An 18,435-nucleotide genomic window follows, 5' to 3' on the forward strand; every position below is an offset into this window, starting at 1 on the left:
TCTTTTGTGTTAATTTATAAACATTCATAACATTAAAAACAACAAAAACACATACATCAAGTATATTTTCGAAACTTGCAGGTTTCATTTTTTTGACCTCAAACACCAACTGACAAGAGAACAAATTGTAGTTGTTGGTTTTAGGATCATTGAAATGCATGACGAGAACTAAATTTTTCAACAAGCCTCTTCATAAAGATGTGAGGTGATTGGGTGTTGCCTCTCTGCTGCTGAGGGACAGATCGAGCTTTGGGAATTATCTAGTTAAAAAAAAAACATGGACATAGTTTTACATTCCTTCACCATGTGCTGTCAGTAATGTCATTTTCAAACCCTAATTGCCTAGTAATTCTATTGTTCCACTTGGCTGTTACTTGTGACTGTAAGAGAGTAGAGGATTCATGTTTCCCCTCAGGTGCATGTTTGAAGGGGCATGAAGAAAGCTATTAGAAGAGTCAGAAATCCATGGTGGAAAGCAATGCCCTTGGGTGGCTGATTTTTGGGTTATGCAGCATGTACTGTGGTTCCAGTTTGTAACTGACATACACTCTTCAAAATTCCCGAAGTTCCTTTTGATAATCTTCACTTGTTTCCAATGAACAGTTAGTTTCTATTGTTATCCTAAAACTGAATACTTCCTCCTAAATTGTTTCTTGCTCCCGCAAATTATCTTCCAGTGTGTACTTAAATGTGTGCTATTAAACCTTGTAAAAACTAACTTATTGCTTTACTGTCTGCAATGCTCTTGATGTGGTTTACAGCTTTTTTCCTTTCTTATGTCAGCACAGGCCTCTTCACTAAATGGGAACAGTGTTTATACTACTTTGTGTATTTCTATACTTCTTCTTGAGAACAAAACACAGACTTGTACCTCATCTGCATGCCAGCACTCTTATTCATTCTGAGATTTGGAGCTGTCGCTGTAACTGGAGGGGGCATGTTTACATCAGTGCGCCACTTGCCAAAAGATGGATGGGCCTAAGGCGGAACCTTGGTGAACCCCTTTGTCAATGAACGCCCCAGCCAGTTGTTCTCCATCTGTTGCAAGAAGGGGGATGCAGCATTTTAGGAGCATTCCCCTCCCCCTGACTTTTCATGTCGGCTAATTAGAATGGTTTGTAGGAGGTGAACACGCAGACACATCCAGCCCTCCCTCACACTTAACGTGTACCCCACACCCGTACCCTTGTCCTGGCTGGCCAGCGGGAAGCGCAGCTGCCTGGCCCTTTGATTAGCCTTGCCTAAAATGGCCACTCTTGTTAGTAATTGAATAAGATTGTTCAAGCCGTATAATTTAGATTTACTCTGCACCCTCCCTGCTCTCTAACCATTTGATCTGTTTTCAGGTCTTCTGTTTGAATTCCCTATTAGAAAAACGCAAGCTCTCATCCTATTATAGTGTCAGTGAAGTGTTTGTTGAAGGAGGTCAGTACACCAGGCAAATGCCACGGCACTCTGTGCAGAATCAAGGATTAGTACCAGCTTTGCACATCACTTCCAAGCATGTTTTTTATGACATGCCATGTGACGTTTTGTCATATTACAGTATGCCTCGATGATTAATGTGATTGCATAGTATCGTGACCAAGTTCACAAATGAATTCAGAGTGGAGACGCCACACCAGGTAGCTTTGTTTAATGCTGCTGCCGAACTGTTACATACTGCTTTTGAACTGACTTTAGCAAGCATTTGTTTTTATATTCATGAAGCACTTTGAATATTTATTGCAGTAGGCATGATTTTTTTCTTAAATTTTACTCACCTTTTCTGTGTTGTTTGTAGTGGCATTGAACTGTTTTGTTCTGTTGCCAGAAAATCGCACGAGTGGAACACAGTGCCTCCTTAGTTATGTAAGCTACAAATGACATGTTAACACATTATTCCTGGTATTGTAGAGGCATGCTGGTCGCAAATAAATAAACATTTGGGTTGCTCGTCTGACATGGCCTGCTGAAAAGCAGTATCAATGCCAGATGATTATTGAGAATGGGAAGCCCCTGGCAGCATGTTAAAGTTGCATTTTTGGTAACAGTGTGCAGAAGAGCACAACAGTATGTGTCATTTAGAAGATTATATTTCTGCACAGGCTTTTCAGTTTACTTTAGAATCAGTTTAATAAAATACAGGTATGTTGTTTCTCATGTTTTATTTTGCCTGGTTGTAGAATAATAAGAAAGACATTTATGTATAGCTTGTAATGAGACTATAGTTTTTATTCTGTTTATGATTGCCACTTGTTGCCAGGGATACTGCATTACTGTACTTGATACAAATATTGTTTGAGTACTGTTGAAATGGAATAATTTTACTCCTAGTTCAGAGGCAAAAATTGTCCTTTTCACCCCATATAATTTTTTTGTTTTTTTAGTATTGAAGTACTTTGACTCTTGACACAATAGCTTAAATATATTTCTCAGTACTTTTTACAGCTCTTTCTGTTGCCCAAACAAGGCCTTTCTCCTTACTTTCCATATTGTATTAATTAGATTCCTTGCTAAGCATGTATTTCGTTAAACTCTTTGTATCTTTCTTCACAATCTACTGTTTATCATCTCATCTTCAATCCCTTTTCTGAACTCCTCCAGATTCCAGATCCTTTGCTCAGCATGGGGATCTGTCAATAAGCCAGAAAGGGCAAGGTGAGACACCTCCCTCTGAACTGAGTTCCACACGCCATCACCGTACAGGCCCCAGCTAACCCCTCCAAATGCCTCTTAAATAGGCCACCATGAGCGGCCAACCCTCCTGCCTCTGGAGCATTTGACAGGGCTGTACTGATGGGTGCGCTGTGAACCCATTCGATTTACTGTTGCGACCTGGGTTCGTCCTCACGCTATAGGCAGCGAGGCTCCATGGCCGTCTTCACCTAGCTGTCAGTGAGCTTTTCTTAATCCCAGCCGCTGTTCAAGCGTGCTCCACCTTTGGTGTATCTGACAACAAGCTTGTTCCAATCTCTTAACCCTGGCAGAGGTTCAGCCTTCTCTTTGCCACTGGATCTCCAGGAATGAGTCTTTGGCGGCATTTGTGATTGACAAGAGAGGAGCTTATATGTAATTTTGCAAAGCGCTTCCTCTGTTTGCTGCTCAATATGTTCAGGCTTGTTGGCAGCCCCCGCCATCCCCTGAACAAAAACATCTTGAAGTGCCTGACTTTGAGTGCCGTCACATAGCGTACGAGAATCTGACCTCATTATATGGAGTAGGTGCAACGTTCTCAGTTGTCTTCTCTTCTTCTCTTCTGTGTTCTTCGATCCTCCAAATACATGATTCAACTGCTGTCACTTTCAAATTCAGATTTGTTGATTTATGTGTCGTTTTGTGGCAACATTGGGGTCGAACTCATCGCCAACCTCTGAGGCACTTACTTCCTTTTCTCAAAGTAAGGGAGCTGGGGAATTTGGACTCTAAACCGTATGACTCATTTAAAGGAGTTCCACTTTGAACTTTAAAGAATTTTATGATGCAAGTAAAAATGTCCCCTCTGTAAACAGTTTGATTTGAGAAGCACGTCAGTTAAATGACTGTTTTACGTCTCTTCTTACTCAAAGACACTCATTCGCTCCGTATGAGTTTCAGGCACAGTTTGGTTGACCCTCCTCTTAAAAGTTTTATGGCTGATATCTATGATAACCAACAACTGAAGGTTGCATTTGAACCTTGACAATTAGAAAATCCTGAAATAACTTAAAATGCATGCAGTTCAATGACGTGATGCTCATATTTTTTGTCGTACAGTATCTGTTAATGTTTTGAAAATGTTAACATTTTATTCGCACAGTTACTGAATACTCTTTTTTGTTTTGTTTTTTCCAATGAGCATATTTTTATTTTGACAATTTTTTTGGGTAGGGATACAATTGTCCTGATATCATAATGAAGAAAAAATCTTAAGTAGCTTGACATAATCTGTTGTTATTATTTGCATGTTTATTATTATGTGCATGTTGGTTACACCACATGACGTTGATTTGGCAAACAGTTTTTGCAAATATTAGTAAGTTAAACAATATTTCATTTTCTTAGAGATAATAATGTTTAACTAATTAATATTTGAAAAACTGTTTGCCAAATCAACGTCATGTGGTGTAAACAACATGCAGGAAAAAAAACAGGAATCATAAGGAGGACCCCAGCAGACCCTCATTACCGTCGAGGTTAACAAGTCTCTAGAAATATCAGATAATTTGGCCTTTTTATGAAAAGGCAAGGTTAGTTTAGATTGTAAATAGTGCTGGGCAACGATTAATCACATCCAAAATAAAAGTTTTTGTTTATATAATATGTGTGTGTACTGTGTATATTTATAATGTGTGTGTATATATAAAGACACACACATACAGTATATATTTTGAAAATACACTCATACAGTACATTTTGAAAATATTTACATGTATTTAAATGTACTGGTATATATTCATATTCATATAATATATTTGGTATATAAACTAAACATATATTTTTTCTTAAATATATACATGCATGTGTGTGTATTTGTATATACATAATAAATATACACAGTACACGCACACACATATGTGCACAAAAACTTTTATTTTGGATGCGATTAATCGTTGCCCAGCACTAAATGTAAAATTGAATGTGGTGTAACTAAAGCTATGATTTATGAATTAATTCATGATACTTGAAAGAAAAAAAATATTCGAAAAATATATACAAAATTTATATTTATAAATGTTTATTCAAATGCGTATTCTCACAAGGAACATATAGCTTTTTACATGGCTGTACCACATGACATTCTTAGAATCATCAAATTGAAACTTGTTAAAAATGGAATGAGTTTTTCAAAATCACTTCATGAATGCAAAGATCACAGTCCTAGGAACTTTGCATGTATTTTAAGTAAAAGTTTTTCTTTCTTTTTTCCTCAACAGTCTTTGTCATTGACTCATACATACTGTTGGCTCAGTTGTGAATTTGTGACGTAAAAGGTTTTTTGTCCAGTCTAAATTGACTTATTCTATGTATTCCCTAAGCTCTTCTTTGTCAAACCAGACCACCCCTGCTTTGTGTGCAGATATGCGCGTTTGTTGTCTTGTTTGGGTTTTTGGTTGCTCTGGGGGGGTTGTGCACTTTTGAGATTTAGCAGGAATTCTTTGGGGATCACTTTGCTTCAAATTTCACTCCAGCTCCCCTCTAGAAAGCAGGAGGTGGGCAATGAGAGGATACCACCAATGCCAAAACAATGCGATACTTGAGTGTGCTCGCCTCGCCATGTTTCTGACGGTTTCTCTCTCTTGTCCCTATCTCTCTTTTTCAGAATAATGCAGATCAGGTTGCTTTTCAGGTAGGAGGGGGTTTGTCCGCACTGGAACAGATCCTACAGGTGGTCACCGCGGCCTCCAGTCCCACAGCAGTCCCTCGTATTCCTCTCAAGTGAGTACCGACTTAAAAGCGCAGGCTCAACTTCACATAATATCTTTTTTTGTTTGTGTTTTCAATAGTGCATTGACAGCTCTTGCTCTGACACCAGTGTTTCAGGAGTTTAGGGCATAGAATAGGCACATGCTTATTCGATAACGGTTTTATTTCCTATTTGGGTTTATGTACAGTCATGGCCAAAAATATCAGCACCGTTGGTAAATATGATCAAAGAAGGCTGTGAAAATTAATCTGCATTGTTAATCCTTTTGATCTTTTTTTTTTATATATATAATTTCTTAATTGAGCTTCACAAATTAGTGAAGTGGCTTTATCTTTTGCTGCACATCAGAAATATATTCTTTGGTTTTTCTCATTGTGATGGATGATTAAGGAAATTTGGGCTTTGTTTTCCCTCCTATTTATATGTCTGTGAAACAGGAAGCCATGGCTGAATAATTTCATGTTCATAATCACCCTGGTATGTTCAAAATTGTGAAAATGAATGGGAATATACTTCAGAGATATTTTACTCATAATAATTTCTAGGGGTGCCAATAATTGTGTCCAACGTGTATTAGAGAAAAACATTTATTTCATAATGATTAACTGTGTTTTTCAAAGGCATTGTTGGATGCCAGTGTTTCCTGTCATAGCTATGCAAAGATTTAATTTCAAAAAAAGTATCATAGCTATTAAACTATATCTTGGTATGATTTTAAATCTTTATTTAACCTCAGAATGATCTCAAAGTAAAAAGAGGTGCTAACGTCTGTTTTGTGGTGGCTGTGCTTTAAAATTAAATTATAATCTTAATTCAAGTGATGAAGGATTTCGGAAGTCTGACAGTAATCAGTGTTGAGCACTACTGCCTGCTTTAAATGTTTCAAAATGATTAACAGCTGAAAACATTTGTTATACATCTAGAAAAGTAATCAACAAGTAATCAAGTGTAATCAGGTACATTACTTCAATAAAGTAATTGAAATAGTTACGCTACTTATTTCAGTTTAAACAAGGTAACTTGTAATCTGTAACCTGTTAAATTTTTAAAGTAACCTTCCCAGCACTGCCTATATTAATTCTAAATGTGTTATAAAGCTTTTTGTTAGTTGTATGTAATGTTATGATTCACTTTGTTCTCACCATTAGCCTTGCTGGTGTGAAAATAAATAGTTTAACACACTTTTTAAACATTTTCACTGTTTTTATAAAATGGACTCTCATAAATCATGTGACACAATGCAGTGCAAGTTTTTGTGAATTGTATTAGATGCTTTTTAATATAATTCTGCCGCTATAATATAATGTCTTAAATTTATCTTCAATTTCTTGCTTTTCTCAGCAAATTTGAATGTGTTGTATATGCAATTAATTGTGAATAATTCGTAATTTAAAATAGTTGTCCCTTCTTAAATCAAATATACTCAGTCTTTTCTTTAGAAATCCCATATTTGGCCTTTTTACCTCTTTCAGTGATGGTGATAAATGATGATGAAATTGGCAGGATTGGGATCAGGAAACCATTGTTAAATTCTTACATGAACTGTCCTCTTAAGCACAAACCACTTTTTTTTCTTGCTTTTTTCTTGCTCACAAACTCACGACGAAATATTTTGTCGTTTTCTGATCATGATTTGTGGCCTCCTTCCAATCCCACAAAGTGACTCTGGCTCAGCTGTGAAGTCATGTCCCTTCTTTCCAACGCTGTGCATCACAATGAATTTATAATGAATAAGAATGTTCCTTGTTTGGAAAATAAAAAGCGTTGCTTTTGAATCATCCATTTTGCACTCTTCCCTTGGCCCCTCGCTGGTACACAGAAAGCACATTTGTCCTATCCGTCACTTGGAAATGGGAGTCGGGTTTGAATAGTGGGTCTGGAACTAGTGGCGTTGGCCAGTAGATAACCTCAGAGAGCCACTATTTTCACTAGAGAGAGCTCCTAATGGACTTCAATAGCCTCTTTGCCTTCCTCATTAGCATTTGCTGTTTTCCAAATCTCCCTTAATGGAGAAATGCTACTTATATTTATAATGCTTTTACAGGCCATCTAGTGTTTATTGATTTTTCTCTCTCATACTCTCACTCTCGTTCTCTGCGCCTCCTTGTCATTCAGTCATTAATTCCAGAAAATTTTAAGTGGGCCTTAATATTATAATGAATTTTTATGAACTTCAGTTTTTGAAGAGGTTGAAACTGCATTGCATCCGACTCGAGGATTAGTTCACCCAAAAGATAAAAAAATCAAGTCATTATTTACGTGCTAGTGTCACTACAAACCCAAATTTCTTTCTTCAATGGAACGCGAAAGGAGAACTCTTTAACTAACAGGTCGCTCTGTTCCACGCATTTACACTAAATGGGAACTGGAGCTTTAATGTTTAAAAAAATAACACAAAAACATCATAAAAGTATTTAATATGACTCTATTCCAAGTTATCTAAATGCGTATATTAGCTTTTTATTAAGAAAACAGACAAAAATTAGATCATTAGAATGAGTTGGATTTTTTTGAACGAATCAGTTGATCCGGTTCACAAAACCTGAATGATTTGTTCACTAATTAGACCGATTCAGTTCTCAAGTTCAGCTGACTGACTCGTTGATCCAGTCATGGCGGTTAACAGCTCATCGGAGGAGAAAATTGTTAGCGAATTATGATTACATTTCGGTCTGTTCCTCACATAAAGTTATCATATTTCAAAAGACTTTGAATAGAAAGCATATGGACTACCTCTATGGTTCTTTTGCATCCTTTATGCATTTTGAAAGCTGCAGTCCTCATGGAAAAGACTGAGCAGCACGTTCTTAAAAATCTCTTCTTGTGTTCCATAGAAGAAACAAAAACTTATATGGGTTTGGAAAAACATGAGGGTGAGTAAATAATGGCAGTTTTTGTTACTTTAACCTGTGTGTGTGTGTGTGTGTGTGTGTTTGCAGCATGTTGGGTCAGGCTGTGCAAACACATCCACCGCTATCCTCCTCTCTTGTTTTGAAAGATCTACTTGACACGCTCAGGAGGAGGTAAAGATCTCTGAGGCATTTCTGTCATTCTCCCACGTCCTGTCCAATCAAACGCTGAAGTGGTCCCTTTCGGAGGATAAAAGAGTCGCCTCACTTTCATGACAGAGGTTCAGCCCTGTCTTGACTTGTTGAAAAGTCTCTCTGCCAAGCATGAAGCAAAGTACAATGGTTATCCTTAGATCCAGATGATCAGTAAATAAGTGTTTGACTCTCTAATGTTCCATGCTGTGTCAGTGCAAGCTGATGCTTTCTTATACTAAATCATTTTTAAATTCAACTATACACAACTAGGGCTGGGCAATATAGGTCATTATGATCATTTTCATTTTAATAATTTCAATCTGTCTCAATAGATTTCAGCGTTCTAAATATCGTATTGATATTTATGTATTTGCTTAATAATATAATTATTAAGGGTGTTTTTCTTTTTCTTGTTTTCTTGTTTTTTTTTACCAAATGTTAAAGGAATCAATTTTTACAAAATAAACACAAGGAGTATTTAAGGTTTTCTTTTATATGCCCCCAATATAATAAGCAATTTTGAATTTTTATTTTAAGAAAAATTATATTTATGTAAATAATAATAATGATAGTAATATTTAGATATAAAAAAGAAAATAGTTTTGCTGTTTAATATTTCCCCCTTTTTCCATACTTTGAACGGAGCGAGTGTATGTGTAAAAATGGTCAGGACATTTTTAATACTAATATTAATGTTAAGCAAGTAATTTTTAGACATAAATAAAATATAAACACATAATAATATACACATTTTCTAAATCAACTGTACACCAATAGGGAAGGGTGATATCGATATTACTTTAACCTGTCTTAATGCTTCAGTGTTATATCTTGATATTTATATACATTTACTTAATATAATTTTATGGATGTTTTTCGTCATTATGCAATGCTCTTTTCTGACAATTTTTTTCACTCTATGAACATATTATTTAATAAGTATTTTATATTTTCTTTAATATGCCTAAATATTACAATCAGCAATAAACAGCCATGTTAAGCAGTATATGTACATGAAAATATTATAATAATAATTATTATTATTATATTTAGATTACCGGTATATTTAGATTTAAAAGAGAGAGTTGTGCAGCTTAGTATTTCCATGTATTTATACACACATACACTACTTTTTGAGGAGAGAACATTTCTATGAATTTTTTAATAGTAATTTTAGTAAAATTAATATTAAGTACGTAATCTCTCGATTTAATATACAGTGTAATTTTGTCAACTTAATGGTTAGAACACAACTGGTTTGAGTAACTATTGCATAATGTTTTTTTTTCCCCCTACTTTTCTTTTGGTGTCCTAAATTTTGTTTCTCCTTCTTTAATCACCTTATCTCTCTTCTTATCACTCTCTGTGTGTCCTAAGGCCATACGGTGCTGAACCTGTGATAACCTTTAAGGAGTCAGATTATTCCTGCATGTTTCCACTAGCTTCTCAAAGACGTGAGTGGAGCTCCAGGTGGCTTGCCCTGGTGTTGATGGTGCTGCCTGGCCGGTCGCTCTGGGGCAGGTGGAAAATGTCCAAAAATCATCCACATCGTTGTTAGCAAGTTCTGGGAAATTTAATGAACGAAGAACCGCAAAAAAGCTCTTAAATACCAGCCTACTGCTGTTTTGCAAATAATTGATTACATTTCCACTAAAATTGCAAGCTTAGACAATCTGTCTCCATGAATTCTTGTCAGCAGTGACTTTTGCTATGGCACCAGGTGTCTGTGAAGGGCACGGCGCAAGCAAATGCGTGCTAATCGTTCCTCCTCATCTGCACACTATAATGGTTGGCTCAGACGCTAACCCTTACAGCAGCGCTAGTTTATCTATTTACTGTAATGCTGCGCATCGATCGCCTCCTTTCAGATAAGCTGAGTGATTTGCAAAAAAGAACAACTACGGAGATGCCGCTGTAATATTACCCCTATGGGAGAAGGATTCCATCTTGTTAGCATTACATTAATGGGCTAATTCCACTGTGAGGCTCCGTTAATGTCCCTGTGCAACCCTGCGGCTTGGAGCTGAGTGTTTTGGAGGGAATCGACGGCTAAGAAGGAAATGGGCTCGGATGTCTGGAGCAGGAAGGCCATTTTGCATTTTGTTTGCATGAGTAAACCAAGGATCTATAGGATTTTTTTTTTGGTCAATTAATTCAGTTTAACATTATGAGGAAGCATTTACGTTCATGAACAGAGAAGTGGATTTGAGATTTGGGTCACTATTTTAAGGACTTTTTTTTTTTTATGTGTGCACTTGTTATGAAAGTATGTTTTTAGGGACAGACTGGTCTATGATGACATTGCAAACAATGTATTTAGTGAGATTTCAACCTTTAAATTAGTAGAAGATTATGCATTACTCCCAAAGCGCAAAGGGAGACCAATCTCAAAACTACTATTCTCAGTTGCTGCTAGATCTAGTTGAATGCTAGTGTTAGTATGTGGCATTTGGCTTCAACAATGACGGCTGTGTTCTAGATTATGGGCAAAAATTAATTGCATTCAGCATTAAGACTCAAACCTCTACTCTACCAAAACAACATTTGTCTGGGACCAGGTGGTCAAGGTCACTGTTAGTAAGAATTTTTATTTACACTCAGACTTAATGAAGCTTTTCAGTCCATCCAGGAAAAGACAAGTCCCATTGTCTCCCAGTAGGGGTCGCTGCTGAGGAGGAGAGGGGAAAGTCAGTGCTGTAAGGTGGGCACTGGACCAGACTGCTGTCAGCGCAGTCCCCTCTCTTACAGAATGGAGCTTAATCCAGTCACACTCATCCCTAGAGCCTCACACACACTCACAAGTCCACAGGTCACTCCTAAATGAGTTTCACAAATGACTTTTAGTAAAACTACTCCTTCTGAACAGCAACCGGAAATCACTGAGAACTTCCACAGATCAGTGAAATTTCGGAGCACTTGTGACTGCTAAACTGTTTGCCCGACTCAGTTCTACTTCGGCGGTCTCACTTTTCTAAGTGGAAGTGAACGCATTGACGCGCCACTGCCTGTCACCTCAACCTCCGTGTCACATGATGACTAAATGTGCCCAGTGAAAGCTTCTCGTAAGCTCTCTCCAAGTGGTTTCATTTCAGGATGCCATTATGTGGCATGTCTATCTGCGTGCATGTGTGTGTGCACGCCGTGTGGTGCGTGACAGCTCACCGGGCCTTTTGCCCCAGCTTATGGCCAGCCTTTTGTGGAACAGTGGTCCGAATGGGTGTCTTGGAATCATTCAGGATATCAGGAAAGATCAACGGTAGAATCAAATTAAATTTCATTTGGATTGCAATGAAAGGAAGGATTGTTTGACAGGTGGATTTGCTCGTCACCTTTTCTCATCGGCTCCAGATCCCTTTTCTGTCCCTCAAAGTTTTTTTTTTAACCACTTCCTGTTGAAAAGCAGGTATAGAAGTTATACTGGCAGTCAAAGACTTACCTTACCTTTACACCAGGAGCGTGTAGTTCTGCTTCTGGAGGCCACATTCCAGCAGAGTTTAGCTGTAGCCCTAATTAAACACCCCTAAACCAACTAATCAAGGTCTTTAGAAACGCTAGAAACTTCCAGGCAGATGTGTCCGAGCTAAACTCAAGAAAGTGGCCCTCTAGAAGCAGGATTGGACACTCCTGTCTTACACTTTCCTCAATTGGTAGAATGTGGCACAAGCATAATAGATAAAAGCATATACCTTGAATGCGTTGTCAGTTGCTTTGAATAAAAGCGTGAAATGCAAATATAGAGATTATGCTGACAGATTTGGAAATGTGAACTACAGGCCCAAGTGAGCCTATTTTCCTGCTTGATAGCCAATTTACATGGATGACACTGCAAGACCTTTACATATCACACCATTTGTGTTACCGGCCATGTCCAGGTTTGTTTGTGCAGTGCTTTAAATGGTATAACATGATAGCTTTCCCTTCTTAAAGAATGTTCATTTTCAGGACAAGATCATGCAGTTGTTTCTTGCAGAGAAACGTCAACTTTAGGCCAGACAGACAGTCTAGGGGTGTTCTCCCCCTCATTACGAATTCTTCTTAGCCATCTGCTTCCCTGTCTCTGAGCTAGCCTATGGATTTCAGAATGGGTTAATTCAGTTCCAGAGGTCAATCCAATGACCCCCATCCAGGCCAGAGGCCACCCAAGCTGAGGAGCAGCCCTCAGGGGGTGAGGTGAATGGGGATAGAGAAAGGCAAGGTGTAGAGGGCGGAGCCCTGTGGCACACCTTAAGCAAGTCTGCACCCATTGTGTTCATTGACTAATCGGTTAGCTGGTTAATTGGTTAATGGTTAGCTGAGGTTAAGCCAGCTTGAGTAGGTGAGGAGATCACGGCGCTTATTATCTGCAGCTCTCTAGCTGTTATCTCTTGCCATCTAGCATGCTCTTTCTCTCGGTGGCCCTTATTTTCTTTTTCAGTGCAATACAGCACTATAGAGACCATCTCCATTGGTTAGCTTGGCAGCTTAATCCTATGTCAACAAGATAATGCTTCATTATGGGCAGATTAACAATATGCCTGTTGTTTGTAGACCTGGTGGCCTGCGGCAGAGCTCACATCGCGTTGTCAAAACGTAACTTGCGACAAGGGAATCTCGGATCCTCTCAGGTAGAGGAATGCCGCGTGCTCACAGAGACGACCTGGCACATGTGGGTCAGTGTTACATACTCCTCGAGTAACCTGAGACGGACTACAATGGCACTTCACCAAATTGCTCCTCAAAATCTTTGACGCAAGCTGTCATCATCAAGGGGAGTGACAGGCAGAGGCCATGCACTGCGGGCCGGTGTTGGATGTCATGCTAATCATCGTCAATTAGGGGAGAGCGAGCTGGAAAAAGCACCCCGGTTTATGGCTGGCAGTGGGCTGGGGTGTAAGGATATCATTTCAAGCAGGACAGTGACAGCTTCTAAGTATCTTAACGGGTTTCAAGATGATGGATGGCCTGAAAAAAAACTTCCCATTACTCGGACAGTAGCAGCATGGGGTGTTTAACGCAGTCAATTTAGCAGGTAGATGAGGTGAGGTGTCTGTAAGCTGACAAAGCTCATATAAAAAACTAAATATGTACAAACCACAGCACTGAGCATGATTTCATGCTCAGTTTATCATCAAAAGCTGCAGAATGTACTGATGTAGCATGAAAGGAAAAACTTGGATATTCAATGTGATAAACACCCAACAATAAACAGAACCAAGCGCAACCACAGCTATGCAACTAAATCACAGTAACATCTGTACTATTGTAGTATAAAGAACAACTCGGGTTCTAGCACTTAATGCTGTCAAAAGCATATGAAAATGAATGGACACTAGATTGCTCTCTTCTTTTATTCATCAACAGCAGCAAAATGGTTTAGTGATGCCAAAAATGGTTTAGACATTGTACTTTGTGTTATTGTCACTTTTGATGATAAACAGAGATATCAGTAGTAGTTTTGGTTATCGCTCATTTATGGCCAGATGTCACATTAACCAAAATTGTGTTTTTCATACTGCAAAAGTTAAAACGTTAAGAAATCATTTTGTGCTTTTTAAAAAAAAAAAAAAAAAATTCTGCAATATTTGCCACTTTTGTCAAATAACTAAGAGATGGCAAACTATCGTTTGCTGTTTTTAATGCTAATTAATTGTCATACTGTATATTTATCATGAGTTTTTTTCCCCCATACTAGACGGGTTTAAATGTTTTTGTTACTTTTGACAACTCGGTTTCCAGAACTTAGTTCATATGAAAATGAAGCATTAGACATAGATACTTGTTTGATAGGTTATTTGATTTGATAGTTTAATTTAGTTTATCAATGTCTAAAATTGTTTAGACATTGTCACGTTTTTGTTACCTTTTATGGCAAACAGAGATAAACAAGGAGCTATAGGTAGCTCTCATTTATTGTCAGATATCCATCACATTAACCAAAATGATTTCTTTTTCATCATACTGCAGTTTTTTTTGTGTATTTTTGGACAAATTAGAAAATAACTTATGGTAGCCTTTGTTAATTCTTTTTCATTGTCATACTTTATCACTTTCAAAGAGTTTTCAAACTAGACAGGCTTAAATGGTTTTTATCGCTTTTGACAATTAGCAGAGCTGACAAACAAGTAATTTTGCAAATTCTGCAATATTTGCCACTTTTGTCAAATAACTAAGAGATGGCAAACTATCGTTTGCTGTTTTTAATGCTAATTAATTGTCATACTGTATATTTATCATGAGTTTTTTCCCCCCATACTAGACAGGTTTAAATGTTTTTGTTACTTTTGACAACTCGGTTTCCAGAACTTAGTTCATATGAAAATGAAGCATTAGACATAGATACTTGTTTGATAGGTTATTTGATTTGATAGTTTAATTTAGTTTATCAATGTCTAAAATTGTTTAGACATTGTCACGTTTTTGTTACCTTTTATGGCAAACAGAGATAAACAAGGAGCTATAGGTAGCTCTCATTTATTGTCAGATATCCATCACATTAACCAAAATGATTTCTTTTTCATCATACTGCAGTTTTTTTTGTGTATTTTTGGACAAATTAGAAAATAACTTATGGTAGCCTTTGTTAATTCTTTTTCATTGTCATACTTTATCACTTTCAAAGAGTTTTCAAACTAGACAGGCTTAAATGGTTTTTATCGCTTTTGACAATTAGCAGAGCTGACAAACAAGTAATTTTGTGTAATTATCTGACAAAGTGCTACAAGCAGTTAGGTGAGTTAATGTGATATTCCATCACTACTGGTGATTAGCTGAGTGAGATTTCAATCAGTAGCTATACTTAGCATTTATTATTGTCTGACATTTTTTGTGACAAACTCTGCTTCTGTCACTTCATGTGTACGTGAATTTTACAATTAACAAAAGCTAGGTAGAGCAACTTGTTTGGTAGCTTAACATCCTAACCTGTGTAGCATTTTCCTGACGATCTGCTGCTTCCCTTTTTTTATTTTTATTTTTTTTTTAAACCCCAAATGCTCTTATTTGTTTCATACTGGGGGTTCGGTGCAAGCACTGGGGGTTGGTGTTGAGATTTGGCTAGTCGACAGCTGTTTTACACTTTAATAAGATTAGTGTAAAGAAATTAGTCGTGTGCTCTGTAATCTACCGTTTAACCGTGCGAGCCACCTGGGGCTGCCCCACCCCCACTCCTCACATTCCTCCCCCTGCGTTACTGGACCGGCATCAGATAACCTCGGTCGTACCTTCAAAACCCTGCAAACGTGTGCCTAGATCAGGTTTACTGTGAATCTTTTATGAGCTCATGCAAGAGTTTGTAGCTCATTAGCGCAAAAGTAGTCTAATTTTGGTACGTTTTTAGAATAGTTTCATGTATGTAGCTTGGCTGTTTTATTTTAAATATAAAAATATAAATTTCTAATGATCTGTTTGTTTAATACTTAAACTTGATATAAATTGTATGGTTTGGGATAGGGATTTCTTTTTATTTTTTTACAATGAATAAAATTATTTATAACTAAGCTCATTAGCTTTTTTATAAAACTGAGCTAAAAATAGTTTTTCACACTTGTTAGCACAATTTCAGTTGCCAGTTAATGTGCGGTACTACAATAATGTGATAATCTTGTGTTTAAGCTCTCAATCCGCTGTTTATATTTGAGAAGCCGAAGTGAACCTTGACACTGAGGCCTGTCATTCAATCCTCGCCTGGACATTTGACACTTTTCCTTTAAAAACTTGCCTAGAAACAATATGGATACCTGAAATTCCATGACAAACAAGAGACATAATTTCCTGTTCTTAAAAAGTTATAATGCATATGTGAAAGTCGTGGATGATGTTTTAGGTTTCATTTAGCCAAAACCTGCTCGCACTAACAGTCACATTGAGAATGCTTGAGCATTTGATGGAAAGAATAAAAAAAAACTGTTCAAAGTTGCACAATTGACGCTATGGTGGAAAATCAGTGTGGCTGAAGCAGTCCTGGTCTGCTGCCCAGAGTGCACAGGTTGGAGGGGATCTCACATTTCCCTTCCCTGACTGAACAGAGCCTGGTGTATCACTCCACTCACCCATGACCATCCGTCCTTCCTTTCCTCCTCCTTTTGCCCCAAGCTCCGTTACTCTCCCCGGTATCCTTCTATCAATACAAAGGAAACACTTCAGCTTTTACGCTTTGGTGAATCAATGTTCCATTGGCCGTCGAGCAATTTTCAAACGTTGCGTATTAATTGAACAAGACCTCTTTCAACACTCTCGTCAACCACGGACGAGGTGAAAACTTGTCGATTAATAACAGTGCACGTACACATGATTTTTATAATGGGTCACGATCGAGCGGCTTTGAAAGTGCAAAGCTACGAGGCGTGCGGGGAATACTTGGATCCTTTCCCAGCAGACCAGGCACAATGTTTTCCCTGCGGTCTCGTACTGCATGTCTGACGCTTTTACACCGCTATGTCAATACTCGCACCACTATCTCCTTGATCAGCCCGCCAGTGGGTAAAATATACACTAGTGTTTTTGTCAGCCGGGTGGAAGTTATTGACAGGCCGAGGCCTTCGAGGCTCGCACTATTTTTATTACGAGTGCCAATACGGTTTGGCTGAAAATGCCGAACAGATGGCGAAGGTTGCGGTGGATATCAAAATGTTTACGGCTGGAAGTAAACATGGCCTGGTTTGAAAAAGAAAAGTCAGATTCCATTTGTCCGTACGGCAGATAGGGCCCCGCCACTCTGCTTTGGGATAAAATATACAGTTGTCAGAAAATATTAACTAATGAAGGGGTGGTTGGGAAGAGGGGTGGATTGGGAGCGGAGTGACTGGTCAGTTATCAGCTACGTTAATCTCCTCTCGGGCTAGTGTGGAACAGACAAAATACAGAGGCCTGACTGACTGACAGTGGCTTGCTGGCCTGAAGGCGCTGACGGCTAGACTCTTATCTGAGCCAAGAGAATGGAGTTGGAGAGAGAGAGATGGTGGAAACACGAAAGAGAGGCAGATGTTCAGTATCCAGTTCTACTCCATTTCATCTAATTGAGTCGGTTGTAAGATCCCTTCCAATAAAGAGCTGTGGCAGTACTACGGTGCAGTGAGAATGCCATGGTGTCTTATTTTATATAAGTATGGGGTTGGTTAAGAGATTTTTAAAAATGTTTTTGAAAGAATTTTCTTATGTTCGCGAAGGCTGCATTTCTTTGATCAAAAATACAGTAAAAACTGTAATATTGTGAAAAATTATTGCAATTTAGAATTGTTTTCTATTTGAATACATTTTAAAATGTAATTTATTCCTGTGATGCAAAGTTGAATTTTCTGCATCGTTACTCCAGTCATCAGTGTCACATGGTTCTTCAAAAATCATTCTAATATGCTGTTGTTTCAAAAAACTTTTATTTTTATTATTATCAGTGCTGATAACGGTTATTGCTGCTTAATTTTTTTTTGTGGAAACCGTGATACATTTTTTTGAGGATTCTTTAATGAATAGTAAGTATTTATTTTGAAATGTTTTATTAAAATGTCACTTTTGATCTATTTAAAGGCACAATATGTAATTTTCGCCGCTAGAGGGCACGCATTCGAAATAAACAAAGAGGTAAAGGCGTAGTTTGATGACGCCGTGACTGAGTGTGGAATCATGGGAGTTGTCGTCTTCATCCCCACAGCCGATGCAATCCGACGGGTCTCGGGCAGAAATCATGTTCATGGATGAGCTAATGATTTATTAATGTAGTAGAATGAAGCAGGGTGAGGCTGAAAGCCGTCGAAGTGAAACGAGGCCGCTGAACGAGCACGACACGCGGCTCGAAAGCAGCGGAGCTTTTATTATGCCACAGTCGACCGATTCAGCTCCTTCCGGTCGTGCGTATGTGGGGTAAAGCAGCGGAGCTTTTATTATGCCACAGTCGACCGATTCAGCTCCTTCCGGTCGTGCGTATGTGGGGTAAAGCAGCGGAGCTTTTATTATGCCACAGTCGACCGATTCAGCTCCTTCCGGTCGTGCGTATGTGGGGTAAAGCAGCGGAGCTTTTATTATGCCACAGTC

At 38.1% G+C, this 18,435-nt stretch overlaps 1 protein-coding gene across 1 annotated transcript in view; it reads left to right on the forward strand.

Moving 5' to 3' along the window:
• Positions 1 to 18,435, forward strand: part of LOC107589352 (S phase cyclin A-associated protein in the endoplasmic reticulum-like) — a 101,834-nt gene that overhangs the window by 40,352 nt on the left and 43,047 nt on the right. The window contains exon 17 of the mRNA XM_016277765.1: positions 5,282 to 5,397. Within this exon, the coding sequence (XP_016133251.1) occupies positions 5,282 to 5,397 (116 nt within the window). The remainder of the gene's footprint in view (positions 1 to 5,281; positions 5,398 to 18,435) is intronic.

Source organism: Sinocyclocheilus grahami, unplaced genomic scaffold (assembly GCF_001515645.1).
Source record: "Sinocyclocheilus grahami isolate Dianchi unplaced genomic scaffold, SAMN03320097.WGS_v1.1 scaffold115.1, whole genome shotgun sequence".
In the NCBI taxonomy this organism is placed as follows: domain Eukaryota; kingdom Metazoa; phylum Chordata; class Actinopteri; order Cypriniformes; family Cyprinidae; genus Sinocyclocheilus; species Sinocyclocheilus grahami.